The sequence below is a fragment of the Taudactylus pleione genome, unplaced genomic scaffold (genome assembly GCF_031769625.1).
Source record: "Taudactylus pleione unplaced genomic scaffold, aTauple2 ptg000536l, whole genome shotgun sequence".
Classification (NCBI taxonomy): Eukaryota; Metazoa; Chordata; class Amphibia; order Anura; family Myobatrachidae; genus Taudactylus; species Taudactylus pleione.
Window position 1 is genome coordinate 5,070,997 of NW_028284938.1, and position 22,168 is coordinate 5,093,164.

Consider the following 22,168-nt stretch of genomic DNA (forward strand, 5'->3'; position numbering starts at 1 on the left):
GGACTCCATCTATAAGGCAGGTTTGACAGCCAACCCAAAAAAGTGTTGTCTAGGCATGCCGGAAGTAAAATATCTGGGATACACCATTGGCAGAGGCCTGATAAAGCCTCAGCTCAATAAGGTTGATGCCATACAAAACTGGCCACGGCCTCTGAATAAGAAGCAGGTGAGAGCCTTCTTGGGAATTACGGGGTACTACAGGAGGTTTATACCCAACTTTGCCACCATGGCAGTCCCACTGACTGACCTGACCAAAGGCAAACAAAAATATGAGATATGGTAAGAACTTACCCTTGTTATCTCTATTTCTACGAAGTCCATAGGGTTCCACAGGATACCTTGGGTATAGGTGTGACGTCAGTCGCAGGGCACCAAAGAGTTAAGCTTTCAGCCTCCCAGGATGCACTAGGTCCCCCTCCTATACCCCGCCCCCGGGCCAAGGCACCTCAGTTAGTTACCAAGCCATAGGCCGGAGGAGGAGAAGGAAGAGAGAGAACAAAGATCTGGACACATACAAGAATCACATTCTCACCAGAGGGAGACGGAAAACCGGTGACCAGAGCAAAGCCCATCTGCAGCACAGGTGCGACAGGGCGGGAGTCCTGTGGAACCCTATGGACTTCGTAGAAATAGAGATAACAAGGGTAAGTTCTTACCATATCTCATATTTTCTACTTCAGGGTCCATAGGGTATCCACAGGATACCTTGGGGATGTCCCAAAGCAGTATCCTTTAAGGGTGGGGACGCTCCTGTGCAGAAAGGAGAATCCGCCGCCCGAAGGAAGCATCCTGAGAGGCGAAGGTGTCAAACCTGTAGTACCTCACGAAGGTATGGACAGAAGACCACGTAGCAGCCTTGCAGATCTGAACTGCCGAGGCACCACGTCGAGCTGCCCACGAAGGACCCACAGACCTAGTAGAATGAGCCTTCAGAGAAGGAGGGACCGGTAGGCCTTCATGAAGATAAGCTTCAGAAATAGCCATACGGATCCAGGCTGCCAAAGTTTGCTTTGAAGCAGGCCAACCCTTTTTACGGAAGCCATAGAGGACAAACAAAGCGTCCGACTTCCTAAACGAAGAAGTGCGGTCAACATAAGTCCTTAAGGCCCGCACAACATCCAAAGAGGCCTCACCCACGGAAAGACCCGGTGAGTTAAAGGCCGGAACAACTATTTCCTTGTTAACATGAAACTGGGAAACAACTTTGGGAAGAAACTCGGGCCGAGTGCGGAGTACTGCCCTGTTCCCATAAAAAACCAAGAAAGGGGGTCTACAAGAAAGAGCCCCTAACTCAGAAACACGTCTGGCCGAAGCAATGGCCAGAAGGAAAACAGTCTTAGCTGTTAGCCATTTAAGATCCACTGAGCCCAGTGGTTCAAACGGCGGTCCTTGGAGAGCCCTCAGGACCACAGCCAAATCCCAAGGCGCCACAGGTGGAACAAAGGGCGGCTGAATGCGGAGAACACCCTGCATAAAGGTGAACACATCCGGGATTGTAGCAATCCTACGGTGAAACAGACAGATAGGGCCGAAACCTGTACCTTCAAAGAAGCAAGGCGAAGCCCATGATCTAGTCCCGCTTGCAGGAAGGCGAGAATCCGAGACAGACAAAACTCCCGCGGTGCATAACCTCTCGGTCGACACCACTGGAAGAACGTATGCCACACGCGATGGTATATCCTCGCGGAAGACGGTTTCCGAGCTCGTAACATGGTACGCACCACAGAGCTGGAAAACCCCCGGGACCTCAGCATGGCCGTCTCAACAGCCACGCCGTCAAAGACAGCCGAGTCAGGTCCGGGTGAAGGCAAGGACCCTGAGACAGAAGGTCCGGTCGTAGCGGCAACCGCAGAGGACTGTCCACGGACAGACCCTGAAGGTCTGAGAACCAGTGCCGTCTGGGCCACGCGGGAGCTATCAACAGGAGCGTCCCTCCTTCCTGTTTGAATTTCCGGATTACCCGTGGAAGAAGGGAGACCGGAGGGAACAGGTATGCGAACCGGAACGTCCACCGGACGGACAGAGCATCCACCAGAGACGCCCCTTCGTCTCTTGTGCGAGACCCGTACACCGACAACTTGTTGTTGTGCCGGGACGCCATGAGGTCGATTTCTGGAAGACCCCACCTGTCCACCAGTAGTTGAAAAACGTCCGGGTGCAGGGACCATTCCCCCGGATGAACGTCCTGGCGACTTAGAAAGTCCGCCTCCCAATTGAGCACTCCCGGGATGAAGACCGCTGATATGGCCGGAAGATTGCGCTCCGCCCAAACCAGGATCCGAGAGACCTCTACGAGAGCCGCCCGACTGCGAGTTCCTCCTTGCCTGTTTATGTAGGCCACGGTGGTAGCGTTGTCCGACTGGACCTGCACCGGGCGACCCTGGAGAAACCGCTGTGCCTGCTGGAGAGCATTGAAGACCGCACGGAGTTCCAAGATATTTATTGGAAGCTCCGCTTCTGTCGGCGTCCACCTGCCCTGGAACAAGTGTGGACCCGAAACTGCTCCCCAGCCCCGAAGAGTGGCGTCCGTTGTCAACAGGACCCAATTTGGAACCCAGAACGGACGTCCCTTGTTGAGGTGGGTCGTCTGTAACCACCACGTAAGGGACAGGCGAACCTCCTGGGTGAGCACAATCGTCTGGGACTTCAGAGACTGAGTCAGCCCGTCCCACTTGGACAGGATCAGGTGCTGCAGAGGTCTGGAGTGAAACTGGGCGTATTCCACCATGTCGAACACCGACACCATGGAGCCCAGTAACCTCATCGCCGAGTGTAAGGACACCCGGCGGCTGTGCAGGCAACTGCGCACCCTTGACTGTAAAGCAGAGATCTTGTCCTCCGTCACGAAGATCCTTTGCTGTCCCGAGTCCAATAAGGCTCCAAGATGCAGAATCCTCCGAGACGGGATTAGAGTGGACTTCTGCCAGTTGATTAGCCAGCCGTGCCGTTGCAGCAGTGCAATGGTCAGGTCCAAGTGGCCTAACAGGAGCTCTGGAGATCCTGCCACCAATAACAGGTCGTCCAAATACGGTAACATGCGGACTCCCTGCAGCCGCAGAGAAGCCGCCATGACCGCCATCACCTTGGTGAAAACACGTGGTGCTGTTGCCAGGCCAAAAGGTAACGCCCGAAACTGGAAGTGGTCGCTGCGGATTGCAAACCTGAGGAACTGTTGATGGCGCAAAAGAATAGGGACATGCAGGTAAGCGTCCTGTATGTCCAATGACACCAAGTAGTCCCCAGGTTCCAGCGCCAGAATGATGGACCGTAGGGTCTCCATCCGAAACTTCGGGACCCGCAAAGACTTGTTGAGTGCTTTGAGGTTGAGAATCGGACGATATGACCCATTGGGTTTCTGTACCAAAAATAGATTTGAATAGAAACCCTGGCCCCTCTGGGAGAATGGAACAGGCACTATAACTCCAGCCTGGAGCATAGTGTGCAATACCTTCCGCAGCTCCGTAGCCTTGTTCCGGTCTGATGGGAGAGCCGTGGTGAAGAAGCGAGCCGGGGGTCTGTGCCGGAAGGAGAGGGCGTATCCGTGGGAAACCACCTCCAGAACCCAAGTGTCTGTCGTAGTGGTCGACCAACACTGGGCGAACTGTAGCAGGCGGCCTCCCACCCTGGGATCCCCCAAAGGGAGGCCCGGACCGTCAGGCCGCAGGCTTGTCGCTCTGCTGCGGTCCGCTGTCCCAGGGGGTAGTGGAAGCGCAGGTTGGTCGCCTGGCTCCACGCTGCAGCCAGTCCCCAGGGAGCCCCCTGCCTGGGGACTTAGGACCATGTGATCAGCGGGGACCCACCGCGGGACCCCGCTGCTTACCTCTGTCCCCCTTGAATCCGGCCATGGTCCGGAGCATCTGGGGTCACCGCTAGCTGTGACCCCAGACGCCCACCAGCATCCCCGGATCAGTACCGGCGTTCTGGTACCGGCGGGGTGTAGGGAAGACAGCATGGACGTCAGGACTGACTGTCCATGCTGTTCATCCAGATGTGCAGCCACAGCTGCATGAAGAAAAAGCTTCAGGGGCTCTTCTAGCCCCCACTCCAACAGGTGCACCCGACTCCGGCCGGGCACCCAACTAAACTGAGGTGCCTTGGCCCGGGGGCGGGGTATAGGAGGGGGATATAGTGCATCCTGGGAGGCTGAAAGCTTAACTCTTTGGTGCCCTGCGACTGATGTCACACCTATACCCAAGGTATCCTGTGGATACCCTATGGACCCTGAAGTAGAAAAGTCATGGTAGAATGGAGTCCTGAGGCAGAGAAAGCTTTTCAGGAGTTGAAAGTAGCATTGTGTTCCCAACCAGTCCTGATGACTCCTAATTTTGAAAGGGAATTCATAGTACAAACCGATGCATCAGAAGTAGGTATAGGAGCGGTCCTGTCCCAGAACAAGGAGGGTGAGGAACACCCTATTTTCTATCTTAGCAGAAAGTTGAATGTACATGAGAGAAACTATGCCACAGTGGAGAAGGAGGCGTTGGCCATAAAGTGGGCGTTAGAGGCTCTCAGGTACTACTAGGTCGGAAGAAAGTTCAAATTGATCACTGACCATGCCCCTCTGAAGTGGATGTCTGATTATAAGGACAGTAATGCGAGAATTACAACATGGTTCTTGGCGTTACAAACTATTCAATTTTCGGTGGAACACAGGCCAGGAAGCCAGCTGGCCAATGCTGACGCATTGTCACGCGTTCATTGTTTGGGGGCTTCAGTTGTTCCGCCCCACAGGTCGAAACAAAGGGGGGGGATATGTGATAGGATCACTGGTAAAGTGGTCTGTGGCAGGTACATTTGTCCCAGATTCCTGTCTTTTGTGTTTTAAACCCCCAGGAGAAAGTCTGCAGTGTAGCAGGCTTGAGTTTCGGTTTTTTGAAAAGCCGGTTTGGGACCTGGGGGTTGTGGGTGAGAGGAGAGGGAGGGCTCCACCCACGGCCACTCCAGGTTTTGGTTCTCACAGCCTGGTAACAGGTTGTTAGGGTTTCCACCTGAGAGTGGCCAATATAAGCCTAGTGTGTTGAAGGCTGATTGTCTCACCTGGGAGAGCAGACAGGGAGTTTGCTCAGAGACACTTGAAAACCTAAACTGTAAGTGTTGTGCTGTGCTTTTGTTGCTGGTGAGGGCACTAGGCCCTGCCAGGTTCTGGTAGTGAGGGAACTACCTGTGAAGTTAGTGCCCCGACAGGGCTAGGATTTTTATGTTTTCTTTATGTTTTCTGACATTGTACAATAAAGACTGGCGCCGACCAGCTTGTACTTGCATCCAGACTGGTGTGCTGCTTCCCTGCTGCTGTGTGTGTGTGTAAGGAAGGAGTCCTCTACCCAGGAGAGGGACCCCCTAACCTAACTGTGTCACAATACACACACACATACGTCTATATATTTATTTTTCTTATTACCAATGTTGATATTAATGGTATTGTGATACGATGCATGGTGCATGAAATTTCTTAATGTATGTTTATACATAAAAATAAAGGTGTATGTTGCTATTTTTTGACATACTATATTAAGCTTATTAGAATCTAGCTGGAGTGGTGTTGGTATTTTACACTCTACAATTAACATGGCGTGTATCTGCTTGGTATTTGCACCCCTCCCATCTTGGCCACTATTATAGGCAAGTCCTGGATAGATTGACATAATGTGTTAGTATAAGGGATGGCAGGGACCCATCTGATGGGGTTCATCTTGACATGGTGGACAGCAAGCATTTTTGGCCAAACATGTTCTAAGAACCTCAGTTAAACTCTACCATTAACATGGAGTATAACAAAATTGTTTTGGACCATCATTCTTAGTGCACCTGCATTTTCTTTTTCTACATTGTACTACAAGTCTCAACATGGTAGCACCCAGTGTTTAAAATTAGGGTGTGCAGTCCAAGCCTCCTGCCCTTAATCCTGAGTGTGCCTGTTTAAATTGATAGTATGGTAAGCCTCTATTTTCCCAAACTTTTCATCTGCTCAAGGACGGTGAACAAAAATCTGCGTCAAATACTATGGACAGTTCACGCGTATTAACTTGCACAAATAACTGAAAAGCTAAAGACCGAGCCACCCATATTAATTTAGATTTAACCGTAAAGGGGTTATCGTGGCTAACTGAATTAAGCCCGTACTACTACAGATGTGTTCTCACTCAACTTTGCTGCAGTCGCGCCAAATAGCCCCTCTTGGCACGCCTGGTCTTGAGACTTTTCTAGTGTCTGGCGTCTTTTTTGCCGTAAATGCTTCCAAGTCACAATGCGAAGCGACTAGAGCGCACAATTTCACAAGCAACACTTGTTTATCTGTGTGCGACCGAGTCTCTGAATCAGTGTGTGAAGTGCAATGATGCAGCGGCCACAGCTTTTTTCCACGCTTAGTTCTATTTACAAACTCAGTCGCACCCAATTATAGAAGTGTTGCATATTAAATGAATCAGCACAGAGTGTCCATTGCAATCTAGATGAATTTTTGTCAAAATAAAAACTTAAAAACAAAAAAAGAAGATGCCTGACGCTAGCAGAGTTGCACTGGACTTGGCGGCTCACTCACACCAGGCATATTGCGCTGAATGGCGTATTGAGGCTAAATAAGCAAGGACACATCTGTATGTCAGAACATATTATGCGGCAGCCCCTATTCAAATGGTGCCTGCTTGCTCATTTAGCCGATGCTAATTATGAGCAATAGATATGTATAAACAACTTCATTTCAATTCCTAGAAGGGTCCCAATCCTTACATGTTTCTCTGCATAGTTTTTGCAGTTTCCATTGATGAAACTGCAATGATTATGGACAGAAAAACTTTGGAAAAAGCTTGAGAGATCTTAAATGTCAACCTAAACAGCCAAGCAGCTATGTAAAATTCCATAGAGCCATGCTTGCATGTTATTATTTAATTTCAATGCTAGTGCAACATTATATAATAAAACCAAATCTCAACCCCCCCCCCACACCACCAATTACCTTTCCTTTAGATCCCTCTCCAACTGCAACCACTGTAGCTTGCAACACTTTGCCTTGAGCTTTATCAGGAAGCATAATGCCTCCTTTGGTGACTGTTTCTTGAGCAAGCCGTTCAACAAGAACACGATCAAATAATGGGAGAAATTTTTTGAAAGCTTTTGCTGCCTGTCAATAGAAAAACATTTACACTCTCCATGTTAAAAGTTACAAACACAGTGGATAAACATATGGACTGACAACAAAGGTAACAATTTAGAATTTCTTCAGGCAGCATCACTTTCTGATCATATTTAGTAAAATTAGATTTTATATTCTTGGAGATTCAAGATTAATTTTAGTGTAACCATTTTGTAGACATAACTATTGAAAAGTGAAGAGCAGACCAGAAAGATAACCACAATTTCAAATGTCACAATTCAGTCTTTGGACTCCAGGCAGTGTTTTGACTGTTTTTTTGAACACAGGACATCACATTATTAGCATAGGTTTGTTTACTCTCAATGGACAAGCTTTTAATGCAATTATATTAGGAAAACTACAAATATTACTGTGTCATTACTGCGCTAATTATAAAACATTTATTTGAGAGATGGCATAAATAAATATCAGTCTGAACTAAATATAAATGAAAACATTCAATCACATACTATATTGTATCTAGACAATGTAGATCAGCAAAACAATATTAATAAAAATAATGCAATCAGGTCTGATTTTCACATAATTTCTTCAGTGCTTCATCGATAAACAAGTATTGGAAGAGAAAAATCTCTCACCATATGGCCATAATCTGGTGCATCCAAAAAAGTCCCATATAGCTTTGATGTACAAGTCTTAAAAGATATATTGGCAGCATACACACACTGTTATGGTTGATGGATTCTGGGCCTGATTCAGACCCGCTCGCAAGCGGGTCGATGGTGTGCCAGTGCGCGAGCCCCGAAGCGAGCGCAAAAAGCACTCGCTCCGGCGCTCGCATCCAAAAAGGGGCGGCTGTCGATGCTGATCGACAGCTCGCCCCGTTTGGAAGGCAGGAAGGGGGATTGGCTGGGCAAACGGAGGCGTTCCTGCAGGAACGCCTGCAGTTTGTGGGCGGCCCTACTGACATCACTTGTGATGTCAGTAGGTGGACTTCCTGGTCTATTAGAGCAGGAAGTCCACTGGGGCTTGCGGCCACGAGACCCTACCGCAAGGGACTCGTCGCAACCCCGATGGTCGCGATGGTCTTGGCCATCGCGACCATCACCTGGCCGCTCGCATAAGCTGTGGGTGGTAGCCCACAGCTATGCGAGCGGCCAAGAGGCCGCAACTAAAAAAAACAGGCGCCCACCCTGATTCAGAGCGAGCGCCTCTGAATCAGGGCCTGAGTCCGAAATAATTACCCTGTTCTGGCTCAATATATTCCATCTGACAGCGATCCGGCTTATATAGAATGGGCCGTCTCTGTATGCACTCACGCTCCCAGCTCGTCAGCAAGAGGCCTGCAGATTTGAGGAAGCCTCTGTTGGTAAAAGGCGAAACGCGTCAGACCCATAACTTTTCACCCTCGATGGTTTCAGCATCCTGGATGTTTATAGGTAAAGCAGTACACATTGGATAATTCACAGCTTTAAGTGTATGGACTGTCCTTTCCCCGCTGGTATCACAAGCAATCTATTATTAGTTCTGGCCTCTAGCCGACGAGCTGGGAGCTCGCTGAGAGTGCATACAGAAACGGCCCATTCTATATAAGCCGGATCGCTGTCAGGCGGAATATATTGAGACAGAACAGGGAAATTATTTCGGACTCAATCCAACAACCATAACAGTGTGTATACAGACATGGCCAAAAGTTTTGAGAATGACACAAGTATTGGTTTTCACAGTTTGCTGCTTCAGGGTTTTTAGACCTTTTTGCCAGATGTTACTATGGTATACTGAAGTAAAATTACAAGCATTTCATAAGTGTCAAAGCCTTTTATTGACAATTACATTAAGTTTATGCAAAGAGTATATTTGCAGTGTTGACCCTTCTTTTTCAAGAACTCTGCAATTCGCCCTGGCATGCTGTCAATCAAATTCTGGGCCACATACTGTCTGATGGCCGCCCACTCTTGCCTAATCAATGCTTGGAGTTTGTCAGAATTTGTGGTTTTTTGTTTGTCCACCTGCCTCTTGAGGATTGACCACTGGGCGATAAGGCAGCCGATCCGAAGGATTAGTACGATTTTGCTGTTTATCATACCGTGTATGGGCACGATATCGAACAGAATGCGCACCCGTGGAGTCGTACATCCCACCCCCAGATCTTACTGCAGGTTCAGTTGATCAGGGGATGCAACGTGCGATCCCATGCAGCGCTGTGTGGGTGGGGGTAGCTGGCAAATCGGGTGTCGGATCTCACGTCGCGCCGCACGGTGCATATTGCACCGTGTATGGGCGGCTTTAAAGTCACATTAAATCACTCATTCAGGAAAATCAGCTAAAGTTTCTAGCACCACTATAGGTATTTGCCTAGAAAAATTTTTTAGCTTTCAACCACAGCTCTTCACAGACAGCAGAATACAGCATCGTTAATAATTCATAAAATACAAACCTTATTTCAACAATAAAGTTTGCATTTATAGTTTAAATTAAATCCCAAAATGCATAGAGAAATGCTTTTAAAGAGAATATGGGCGGGATACTAATATAGGCTGCGCATCTTGAATACTACACTAAAAACATGAAAATAGTAGGCAAGCCATAATTTCTACAAAAATGTTATTTATAACCAAGGTTTTAGTGTTCTATATGGTTGTACTAAATAAGCATTAAATAAATTTAGTTTCACAGACCACTCTAGCATGTAATCCCACTACTATCTGGGCAGCTCCTACACCATTGTTGACCTTGTCAATGTGACCTTGTAATGTCCAGAGTTAATGAATTTGTTTCTTCATTTTGGTGGAATAACTAAGAATAAACTAGCTTACATAACTGAAAAGAAATTAACAGGGACAGTGGAAACACTGGTCTCTCAACATGTCAAGTAGATCGCAATGAAAAATAAAATTCATTAGGAAAATATACAACAAAAGGTGATGGGTAAGAGTTGAGAGCATGAGGCACAATAACCGTTATGTAAACTTGTAATATAACCTAAGTGTGTGTGTGTGTATGTGTATTTATTTCCACAGATATTTCTGTGGTAAAAGGTCAGTGTACCCCATGTTCTCAACTTCAGCCAGGTAATGTAACTATAAATAGGCAAACTATAACATGACAATTTGGCAGATATGCTAATTTTGATCTGGGGGCATTACTGTAGGTCAATTCACAGGAGCAGTGGAAAAATGTAGTACTGCAAACTTGTTACACTAATCACTTATGCTGGGTATACACTATACAATTATCTGTCAGATATCTATCTGGTTGGAATGAAGACCTGGTAATGTATGGGAGCAAATGACAGTCGATCATATGACTTTAAAAACTGGATAACTGACAAAAAAACTATTGTTCAAATTGGTTAAATTCGTGTGTTTTAACCAATTTGTCTGAACGACCATTTTTGTGTTTTCCAGTGTTTGTGAGCAAATGGTCGATTGTCATTTGCTCCCATACATTACCAGGTTTTCATTCCAACCAGCCAGATTGGACAGATAATTGTATAGTGTATGCCCAGCATTAAGCCCAGGTCAATTAAAACTGCATTTCCACATAAGATAGAATCTTCTATTTCTCTGCATCAAATCTATTTCTGGTGCTCCTGCTACAACCTTTTTTTTAAAACAGAGTGTAAAAGATTTGTAAGTGCTCTACTAAAGGTGCATACACGGTCAGATTTTCTTTCAGATTTGAATAATAACGATTTTAAAAACCGTTCAAAAGAAAATCTGACATGCGTGCCTGATGCGCATTCCCGTTTGTCAGATAATGATATCTGACATCTGATGTGTTTGCACAGTCAGATTTGGTCAATTTCATTCATTTTAATACAGTCTGAAATCGTTCAAATAGTTTGTAAAATCTTTCACATTGTTGGAAAAATAGTTCAATCGTTCATCTGACAGATGTGACAGTGTGCATGCACCATAATACTACTAGAAGTGTTCTCAGATGCCCTACTACTACTCATTAATAAGTGTTCTCAGGGCTCGTCCATGCTAATAATATCCCTTTTCCACTAGCTCCAATAACCTGGGTTTTTGCACGCGAGCGCGCAGCAACCCGTGTTATAGTGCGGTGTGAAAGGGCAGGGTTGAAATAAGATGGGTCGACTGACCCGGCATTTCAACCCTAGTCACGAGAAGGGTTGAACTCGTGTTCAACCGTGCTCATGAGTTGATGCGACCCGGATCCCGTTCTCTGCATAGGAAACTCCGGTGCTATTCCTATGCAGCTTAAGTGACGCTGATGGTGTAAGCGACCGGGTATTAGTGCTGTGTCACCTGACAGGGGTCTTAGCAGAGTTATACCCAGGACGGGCGTGTGAACATAATCCCGGGTGCGACCTGGCAGTTACAGCATGCATATGGCAGGGCTACACTGCTATAGGAATGGATAGTTGAACTGATGGTTGGCAACCATCGATGTTCCTGATCCAATGGAAGTACTTTTTCCATCCAATTATTGCAATGCTCATCCAATGGCTGGCTGCTCTTTTTTTCAGCTGCGGACACCCAGAAGTGGTGTCCAGAGCACAGCTAATGTGTGCATGCGTGAAGCTCTCACAGTTTCTGTGCAAAGTACAAACATCAATGGTTTTACCATAGATTTGTTTCGATGTGATGGCGATTAGCCATTACATTGCATTTATTTGCTGTAAGAAGCAGGGCAACAATTCAATGCTGGCTTCCAATATTCATCCCTACATTACTCGTACACCATTGAGAGCTGCTACAGTGGGAATACCACGCTGCATCTCTCCAAGCACTACCATCTCCGGGATCACCACGGTCTGAGTATTTTGCCAAAGCAGATGTATGGTAACCGGGTACTGCTGGCCCTCTCCCCCTTGCCAAGTACCTCGGCTCCAGAGCACTTACCTCTGGGGACACCCACTCTTTCCAGCTGTAGGGATGGACATCAGAAGCCCACAATCAAATGATGGTTGGCCTTCCACATACAATACTTTCAATGCAATGGTAACTATCGCATCAAAAGAATTTGTAACAAAAAACCCCCCCCAAAAATCCACTATTTGATGGCTCACGCAATGCACAAAAAAGAAACATGTTGCACATGCGCAATAGCAACCTGCTGCCATTCTCGATGTTGAATAGCTGAATTCAGATGTAGTTTAACATCGGATAGACATCACTTTCACACTATTCAAAGGAGATTGACATCGGAAAGCCACCACCAAATCCTGAAAATAAATACAACCACCAGGAAAAAAACGTTAATAGTGTAATCTTTCAAACATCGATGTCCATCCCCATGGTCAGATGTCACACGTTTGGGGGTACACCTAAGGCAGACATGAGGGGGGAGATGGGTACAATACCAGAAGTAAAGTACTTGTTAAGGAAGCAACAGGAAGACCAGAGCGGCGCTCGTGGGGGAAGGGGTGCAGTAACTGAGGTAAGACACTCACCATAACTACCGACCGTTCCAGCCTCCCGTGCGTATTCTACTTGCGAGCGGTACCGTGAGACTGATACTTTTCTGTCACCCACGTGAAAAGAACGCTACCCGCGCATGCGTGACCCGGAGTGGGCGTTATTTTCAGCTTCCCCTCCCACCCTTCATCCTCGTCAGGCCGGTGTAAAATGCTTTATGTATAAATTCGCCGCGATAGGACGTAACTCCCCTCTGTAGAACGTGCCCTAATCATCAAAAAAACAAAATATTATAAAGGTCGGTGAGTGAGACGCAAAGCAATTACATCCGGGTGACTGTCAGTTCCTTTCTCCGACCTTGAACAGTAAAGTTGTTCCAGAAGGTTCTGGAAATCGAACCCGGCAACCTGCATGAAATTAGTGTGAGGGGGCGGGTCAGAGCTGCGGGCGCTCCTCTGTGCGTACACTCCGAACAGCCACATTGCCATGCATGTTCCCGGCCGGCGAGGGGGCCCCGGATAGTTGAGCACACGTGACTCGGAAAGGATGTAGAAGGTTTGAGCACTTGCTCCGGTCTCTCTCTCTCTCTCTCAGTCAGTCAGTCAGTCTGTCTGTCAGACACGTGCAGCTCTGGTTCTTCCTGGCGCTGTGCTTCTGCTGCTGTTTGGAAAGGTAGGGAGGCCGTATTACAGTTACAGCTGCGATTTGTCGCACTGTTTGTTTTATTATTAAGTTTTGATTAATTTTATAAAAGAAACTTACTTTGGGCAGAGAGATTTAATAAGTGGGTTGTCGGCCAGTGTCCCTATGTATATATGTAACCTGTTATACTCTCTGAGACGTGATGCTGTTCACTTAATTTCACTTAAATACAGAATATACGTTTTTTCCCCTTCTGTCTGTAACAGTGCTGTTTTTTGGCTCTCTGCAGTTACTGCACTGTTTATATGGTAATATTAGTGTTTATTATTTGTGTTTATGTATGATAAACAAATGTTGTCTTTCCATAGATGCTGCGCCTACCAGCCCTTCTACGCCGCCTGAGCCCTGTATCTCCTGCCCTGGCACCTCATCTCAGACGAACCTATGTGAAAGATGTTAAATTTGGAGCTGAAGCTAGGGCACTTATGCTTCAAGGGGTTGACCTTTTGGCAGATGCAGTGGCAGTAACAATGGGACCAAAGGTATATATGGTCAAATTGTTGCAAATGAAATATTTGAGTATCTGCAATTATGTTTTAATGACCTACAGCAGTGGTTCCCAAACTTTTTGAATCACAGCGCCCTAGAGTATCGGCGAGAATTTTTTTTTTTTACTAATGTATTAAAGTGAAGTAAATTGTGCTGACCTGTCATCCTTAGGTTCAGTTATGTGATGGTGGACAGGTTTGCACTTCTGTTTGTCCACATATTTACATTTCTTTAACTATAAATAATTTGATTTGGTGCTGGACTAACAACCTGAGGCACCCCTGCAAGTGTCATGAGGCACCCCTGAGTGCCACGGCGCACGTTTTGGGGACCACTGACCTACACTATTCATATGGTTTGTGTGGAAACATCAGTTATCTGTACTTGTGTTTTCTATTATCTCTTTATTCATACACTGTATGCTGCAGTCCTTTAAAAAATAGATTTTTTTTTTTGAGTTTAGTTGTCATATGAATCCCCTTAAGTGCTTCATGAAATACCTTCTATAAGCAAAATATCTGGTTATGTGGATAATATCAATAGTTTGAAATGCCAATAGTTGTGTAATTAAAATATTAATTGGAGACGGCCATTGAAGACTGGTGGAGATGCTGCCATGGTAACATGCCAGGTGTGTATCCATTAGCCGATTGAACGATAACAAATTTCCATTGAGACAGAAATATTGATGGCTATCAACCATTAGCTATTGATAAAAAAGAAGCGTGGACAAAGAAATGGCGCTACTCAGTGTAAACCAATGAATGCAATCACGTGGGTGAGTTAAATTAGCATTTCCACTAGGCTGTTTTAGCCCTTCTGGAAGGCAAAAAGCAACCCTGCCCTCCTTCTGGAGGGCAAAAAGCTCCCTGCCCTCATAGCGCAGCGCACTGCTAAGACAGCCTGCGGGTGCCGTCTCCACCTGCGGGTCGCAGTGTCCCGCGGGTGGTGAAATGTGCGGTGACCCTGTCACCGCCGGTGAATAGACGCTGGGCGCATGCGCCCGGCATCTATTCTACCTGTCAGCAGCGCTTGAGGGCTGCCCGGCGTGTCCGTAAGTGCCTGGCACGCCCCCAAGAGTGACGAAAAGGTGACGTGTCATATAGACACGCTCCCCTTTTCGATGACCATGTCCCCTTTTCGGGTGCGCGAGTGTGCCTTGGAAGTGCCCTCTCTATCTCCGGTGCCCTGCCTGCCGTTGGAGCTACAGTGAACACTATAAATGTATTTCTACTTCAGGATCCATAGTCTCCACAAGGATACCTTGGTGTATAGGTGATGGATGGATAACTGACACAGTATTGAGGTGCATGGAGGGGGTAGAGAGGGGGCCAGTGTAGATAGCAGCTGAGGCAGTTCTATGGGCAAGGAGGTGGTTAGGGGCAGGCAGTGCTGGGGGTAGGGAGGGGGGTGAGGATAGATAGCAACTTGGGCGGTACTGGGGGCAAGGAGGAAGTTTGAGTAGGGAGGGTGAAACTGTAGGAAGCTGGGGCAGTACAGGGGGCAAGGAGAAGGTTAGTGGCTGGCGGTGCTGAAGGGTAAGGGGGGTGTAAGGGTACACAGCAGCTGGGGTAGTACTGCAGGCAAGGGGCAGGCAGTGCTGGGGGTAGAGAGGCGGTAAGGGTAGACAGCAGCTGGGGCAAGGAGTAGATTAGGGGTAGGCATATTTACAGGGCATCACACAAAGGAGTACCCCATAAATATAGTGGCCCACACACAGCAGTGCATTTACACAGGAGTGCCCTTAATTTTCAACAATATTGTATTGGGAGGACATTGTAATGAAATAATGTAAATAGTCCCTCACCAGCAGTGTACAGCTCCCTGGAGGACACTCTACTTACCCAGTCACCAGTACTGCAACTCCCCAGGGTCCTACTCTTCCCTGCTGGTAGATCTGCAGCTCACTGGTGGTCACTACTCCTCCGCGCTGGTAATCCCCGCGGCACGATCACTCTGCTCCCCGCTGCAGGGGCAAATGCAGGATTTTTAAGGGGGGGGGGGGGTTGTTGATGGATAGACGTTTGTATATAAACAAACACACAAGATGCCTACGTACACACAAACGCATGCAAGCATACTTACACATACACACTTGCAAGCATACTTACACACACACTTGCAAGCATACTTGCGCACACACACACACACTTGCAAGCATACTTGCGCACACACACACTTGCAAGCATACTTGCGCGCGCACACATACACTTGCAAGCATGCGCGCGCGCGCGCGCACACACTTGCAAGCATACTTGCGCGCGCGCGCACACACTTGCAAGCATACTTGCGCGCGCGCACACACTTGCAAGCATACTTGCGCGCGCGCGCACACACTTGCAAGCATACTTGCGCGCGCGCGCACACACTTGCAAGCATACTTGCGCGCGCGCGCACACACTTGCAAGCATACTTGCGCGCGCGCGCGCACACACTTGCAAGCATACTTGCGCGCGCGCGCACACACTTGCAAGCATACTTGCGCGCGCGCGCACACACTTGCAAGCATACTTGCGCGCGCGCGCGCGCACACACTTGCAAGCATACTTGCGCGCGCGCGCGCACACACTTGCAAGCATACTTGCGCGCGCGCGCGCACACACTTGCAAGCATACTTGCGCGCGCGCGCGCACACACTTGCAAGCATACTTGCCGCGCGCGCGCGCGCACACACTTGCAAGCATACTTGCGCGCGCACACACTTGCAAGCATACTTGCGCGCGCGCGCACACACTTGCAAGCATACTTGCGCGCGCGCGCACACACTTGCAAGCATACTTGCGCGCGCGCGCACACACTTGCAAGCATACTTGCGCGCGCGCGCACACACTTGCAAGCATACTTGCGCGCGCGCGCGCACACACTTGCAAGCATACTTGCGCGCGCGCGCACACACTTGCAAGCATACTTGCGCGCGCGCGCACACACTTGCAAGCATACTTGCGCGCGCGCGCACACACTTGCAAGCATACTTGCGCGCGCGCACAGACACACTTGCAAGCATACTTGCGCGCGCACACTTGCAACATCCCGCCCACTCCTGTAACTACCAATAGTTAAAGGTAGATTACAGAGGGGTCCAGTCCGGGAAGCATATTCCCCTATGCCTCGCAGCCCAGCCCGCCCTTGTCAGTCACTTAATTGGCGGCAAGGGGTTGGCTGTAGTGGAGCGCGGTACGGGGACCCACCCATTTGTAAATAGTGAGTCCCCGGTCCTCAAAAGTGGGTAAAATACACACTATAGCGCGTATTTGTAAACACTGTATACCTCTCCTCCTGGACAGTGGTCATTGTATGTAGCACTTTTGTCCTATCAGACGCTAAGTCTGCGTAGTTGACCAGTAAGTGCATTTTAGTGCAGGTGTTATTCTGCATTGTATGTGACTGTATGCTAGCGCTGTCTGTCGGGAGTTTCACTTTCTGAACTGTCAGGCATTTTACTTTGCCTGTTCATTCTTTCTGAGCCCTAACACGGATGTTATCAGGGTACACCCTCAGCCTGTTATTTCTGTGTAGGGGGTCACATACAGTATATTGGTATCCTCTTCACTATGTCTGGCAGTGAGTGATTTGGCTCCTGCCTGGCTGTCCTGTAAAAAAAATGTACAGCGGATTTAGGGGTGGGAGACATGGTACTGGAGGGATTATGTTTGAGGTGCTATGCTCCCTCTACGGGCCCTGCCACTCCGCAGGAGCCTCCGTGGGTGTGCTTTGCACAAGCACTTACGGCCATTGTCGTTACGTCCCTCCTGTGGTTCCCCCCCTGTGGTACACACAGCAGCAGCTTATGCCCTCTCAAAGCTTGCTTCAGGCGGGTACACTCATGCAGGTGCTATCTCCCCAGTGGGTTAATACAGTTCCCACTGTATTGCAAAATGTCGCAGAAGTGCGACAGCAGGAGGTCCCTCAGGGTAGACCGGCTTAAAAATGTTACCGTCATCCCAATCTAGTCTGTATGATGATGACGAGGTTTCATCTGAATATGGGGCGCTCCCGGATGACTCAGACTCCTCTACACGGGAGAGGGAGTCAAAGTCCAAGATACATATTCCGGGTATGATATAAGCTGGCCATGCGGCCGTAGTCCTAGAGGAGGACGATCCTCCAGCACCTAAGTCCAGACATGCCCTTTTTTTAAGCCTGTAAAGGTTGCCATGGCCATATTTTCTTTGTCCGACCAGCTGGTGGACCATCTGGAGGTGGCATGGAAAAATCCTGGGAAGCGTTACCAGCCGCAGAAGTGTCTGGCCCATGTTGATCCCTTCACTGAGGACTATTTTTCAAAATGGGAAACTTCACCGGCGGTGTATTCCCACGTCATGCGCTTGGTTAAAGGTACCACTCTCCCTATGCCTTCCACATCATCCCTGAAGGATGCCACAGATTGGAAGGTGGAGGTTTGCCTGAAGTCAATTTATTCCATTTCAGGTGCTGCATGCAGACCAGCTATAGCGATCTGCTGGGTGGCCCCCAGCTATGGAATACTGGGCAAACACTCTGGAGGGGTGCGACCGGGGAACAGTTGAATCTGGTGAGCAACTTGTGAGATTCCGCTACCTATATAAATAAAGCTGCCTTGGATGTTGGCTTACTGAATGCCAGGATTTCTACGCCGGCAATTGCGGCTCGCTGTTCCCTGTGGCTTTGCTCTTGGAGGGCAAATGCGGACTCGAAGAAGGAGTGTTTGCCCTATAATGGTAAGGTCCTGTTTGACCCTGATTTGGATAAAATTGTGGATACACTGGCAGCCGCTAAGTCAGCTTGCCTGCCACCTGCTCCCTCGGGGTCTCAGACTTTGTCCTTTTGGACCTATCGAGCCCCAGGTAAGGTTAGAACCCAGTCCTTTCCTAGGCTGTCAACCACAAAGAAAACTACCAAGCCTAAGAAACAAGCTTGGAGTGAGAGACGTCCAGCTGCCAAGCCTGATGACAAGCCCTCAGCCTGACTGGGCAGGCCTCCCCTAGGGGGATCCTAGGGTGAGAGGTCGACTACTGCAATTTGCCCAGCGGTGGTGTCTGACTACTACAGACACCTGGGTGAGAGAAGTGGTCTCACGGGGGTACGCCCTCTCCTTCCACAGACTACCTCCCCATCAGTTCTTCTGCACAGGCCTTCTGTCACACAAGGCCTTGGCTATTCAAAGGCAGTACAATCCATGCTTTAGGCTGTGGTCATTGTATCGGTCCCGTTATCCCAGAGGGGAACGGGTTGTTGTTCAAGCCTTTTTCTGGTTCAAGAACCGAACTGATCCCACCGACCTATCCTCAAGTCCCAAGTTCCTCAGGGTACCTCTGTTCAGGATGGAGACGCTACGTTCCATTATACTGGCTATGGAACCTGGGGATTTTATGGTCTCTGGATATTCAGGACGCATACCTGAATATTCCGATTGCTTCGGCTCACCAGCGTTTTCTCAGGTTTGCTGTGTCAACAGCATTTCCAGTTTCAGGCCCTGCTGTTTGGCCTCTCTACTGCACCTCGGGTGTTTACAAAATTTATGGTGGTAATGGCAGCCAATCTGCGGCTACAGGGGGTCCGCCTGTTACCATACCTGGATGACCTCTTGCTGTTGGCAGGGTCTCCAGAGGTACTCCACCACCACCTACAGCTAACTATCTGTACTACAGATGCACGGGTGGTTGATCAGTTGGAAGAAGTCCTCCCTGATCCCATCTCAAAGGATGCTACATCTGAGAGCTCTGTTGGATTCCCAACAGCAGAGGATTTTTCTGACCACAGACAAAATCTCCTCTTTGCAGAAGCGAGTGTGCAGATACCTTCGCCGAGTGTCCATACACTCAGCCATGCAGTTACTGGGATCCATGGTGTCGACATGGTGGAATATGCTCAGTTTCATTCCTGGCCTCTGCAGAAATTGATCCTCTCCAGATGGGACGGATTACCACATCGGATAAGGACACAAATGATGGTACTCTCTCTGGAGGTACGCCCATCTCTGACTTGGTGGCTTTAGTCGGCCCAACTCACCAAGGGGCGTCCCCTTTTGGAATCCGGATTGGGTCCTTCTGACAACAGACTCCAGTCTCCGGGGTTGGGACGCAGTGACTCGTCCACACTCCTTCCAGGGACGGTGGACAGCGGAAAAGTCTGCTCTTCCAATCAATATATTGGACCTTCGGGCAGTCTTCAGGGCCCTACAACAAGCCAGACTAATTCTTCACGGAAACCCAGTGGAAGTTGTCAGACAACGCCACGATGGCTTACATAAACCATCAAAGGAGGGACTCTAAGTCCGACGGCTATGTCAGAGTTATCACGTATCCTGACATTGGCGGAAGGCCATCTACCAGCCATATCGGCAGTGTTCATTCCAGGAGTTCTCAATTGGGAAGCCGACATCCTCTGCCATCACGACATTCATCCCGGGATATGGTCTCTTCATCAAGAGGTGTTTCAGCTCCTAGTGGACTGGTGGGGCCTTCCGGATGTGGACCTCATGGCCTCTCGACTAAATCACAAACTGCCACTGTATGGGTCCAGGATAAGAGATACCAAGGCTCTCTTGTTAGATGCTCTGTCAGTCAAGTGGACCTTCCAGTTTGCGTACCTCTTCCCTCCAATCTCCCTTCTTCCTCGAGTGCTTCGGAAGTTCAAACAAGGAGGCATTGTACTGCTGGTGGCTCCAGTTTGGCCCAGACGTCACTGGTACTCAGAGCTTCAGAGTCGCTCCATCGACACTCCGTTGCTGGTGCCTCAATGTCCGGATCGGTTGTCTCAAGGTCCTTGCCATTACCCGGACCTGGGTTGTCTGTCTTTGACGGCGTGGCTCTTGATACATTCCTCCTAAGGTCCAAGGGTTTTTCCACGTCTGGTTACTACCATGCTCGGAGCATGGAAACCTGCCTCTGCTAGGATTTACCACAGGGTGTGGCATACCTACTTTGAATGGTATCGTCCCAGAGGTTACGGTCCCCAAGTGTTTATGGTATCCAGAGTTTTGGCTTTCCTGCAGACAGGTTTGGACCTTTGCCTCCGCCTTGCTTCACTGAAGGTGCATGTCTCTGCCCTTTCAGTGTGGTTCTCTATCTGATATCTGCACTTTCCGTCAAGGGGTCCTTCGCATTCAGCCTCCCTTTGTCCTCCTGTGCGCCTTGGGGTTTGACTGTTCGGGTCCTCCATTTGAACCCCTTGACCTCAAATGGCTTACTGCTAAGATTTTCTTCTGGCTATTGCTTCTGCCAGAAGTCCCAGTTTTAAATACATAGTCAAACCCCGCCTTTGTTCTGATTTTGGACTCTGTGAAAATCTCCTAATTGGTCAATCCAACACTCAATGTCTCTGGGTCTTGTTTAACCCATTGTTTCCCTGTTTACCAATGGCTCCAATTGTGATAACACCCGTCTCGTGTGTGTTTGTGTGTTTTGAGAGGATAATCTAAAAATACAGTGAATATCTGTTAGTGTTTGGTCATAACAATTGGAGCCATTGGTAAACGGAAACAATGGGTTAAACGGGACCCAGAGACATTGTGAGAATCTCCTAATTGGTCAATACCACACTCTTAGACCAATCAGAACAAAGGCGGGGTTTGACTATGTATTTAAAACCCCTCTATACTAATTACTACAACTCCCAGAGGAAGACCATAAGTGGTCGAAACGCGTTGGAGGATCACCAATACTCTTATCTGAACCCACACCTAACAATCCCAGCACAAAAGTACTGAGACCCGCAGAAAAGCTGCACCACGTGACCTAGGAAGAACATCAACAAGGAAGTACCAGAGCGCGAGGACGCTAAAGACTGGTACCAACAACCGCCAGAGGAAGGACACGGAGCACGGGAGGAGGAGGGATCAGGCCACGCACGGCAACAGGAAGACAGGTGAGTCTCCGTACGGAGGGGGAAGAGGGCTGAGATCGGGGACTGTCACATCCAGCAGTTCTCCTCCTGAGACAAGGGACTGCAGGGCATGACAGCTGGAGTGTAGGATACAGGCTTTAAATAGACGTATCACTCACTCCGTGGTCAGCCTACACAACCCCGGTCCGGAGATCCTATACACTAGGCTGAGTGGTTCTTCTCCATCCTGGGCAGAAGACACAGCAGCCACCAACAAGCAGTTTATAACCAAACATTGACTTATAACATCCAATTCTAACTCTTAATTATACATTAGAATAAAGCGGGACGCCGCTTATCTCTCCTGCACATGCCAGAAGCAATCCTCATTAACCCATTAGGGTCTCAGGCCCTGATTCAGAGCCGGACGCTCTGACAGAGCGCTCGCTCTGAATCAGGGCCATCCCTGCTCCTTTTTGGAGCGGCCTCATGGCCGCTCTCATAGCTGTGGCTGACCACCCACAGCTATAGCGAGCGGCCAAAATGATGGTCGCGATGGTCAAGACCATCGCGCCCATCGGGCTTGCGACGAGACCTTGCGGTAGGGTCTCGCTGCCGCAAGCTCTGGAGTGCTTTTAATTCGATCAGAGCCAAAAGCACTCCCACTGACATCACTAGTGATGTCAGTGGGGCCGGC

General features: G+C 48.7%; 2 protein-coding genes across 2 annotated transcripts in view; one reads left to right on the forward strand and one right to left on the reverse strand.

Moving 5' to 3' along the window:
* Window positions 1-12,665, reverse strand: part of HSPE1 (heat shock protein family E (Hsp10) member 1) — a 35,581-nt gene extending 22,916 nt beyond the window's left edge. Inside the window, exons 1-2 of the mRNA XM_088451040.1 lie at window positions 12,513-12,665; window positions 6,953-7,117 (exon numbers count right to left, since the gene is read on the reverse strand). Of these exons, the coding sequence (XP_088307166.1) occupies window positions 6,953-7,117; window positions 12,513-12,515 (168 nt within the window). The 5' untranslated portion in view covers window positions 12,516-12,665. The remainder of the gene's footprint in view (window positions 1-6,952; window positions 7,118-12,512) is intronic.
* A 202-nt stretch (window positions 12,666-12,867) lies between these two features.
* Window positions 12,868-22,168, forward strand: part of HSPD1 (heat shock protein family D (Hsp60) member 1) — a 58,631-nt gene continuing 49,330 nt past the window's right edge. Inside the window, exons 1-2 of the mRNA XM_088451039.1 lie at window positions 12,868-13,149; window positions 13,488-13,661. Of these exons, the coding sequence (XP_088307165.1) occupies window positions 13,488-13,661 (174 nt within the window). The 5' untranslated portion in view covers window positions 12,868-13,149. The remainder of the gene's footprint in view (window positions 13,150-13,487; window positions 13,662-22,168) is intronic.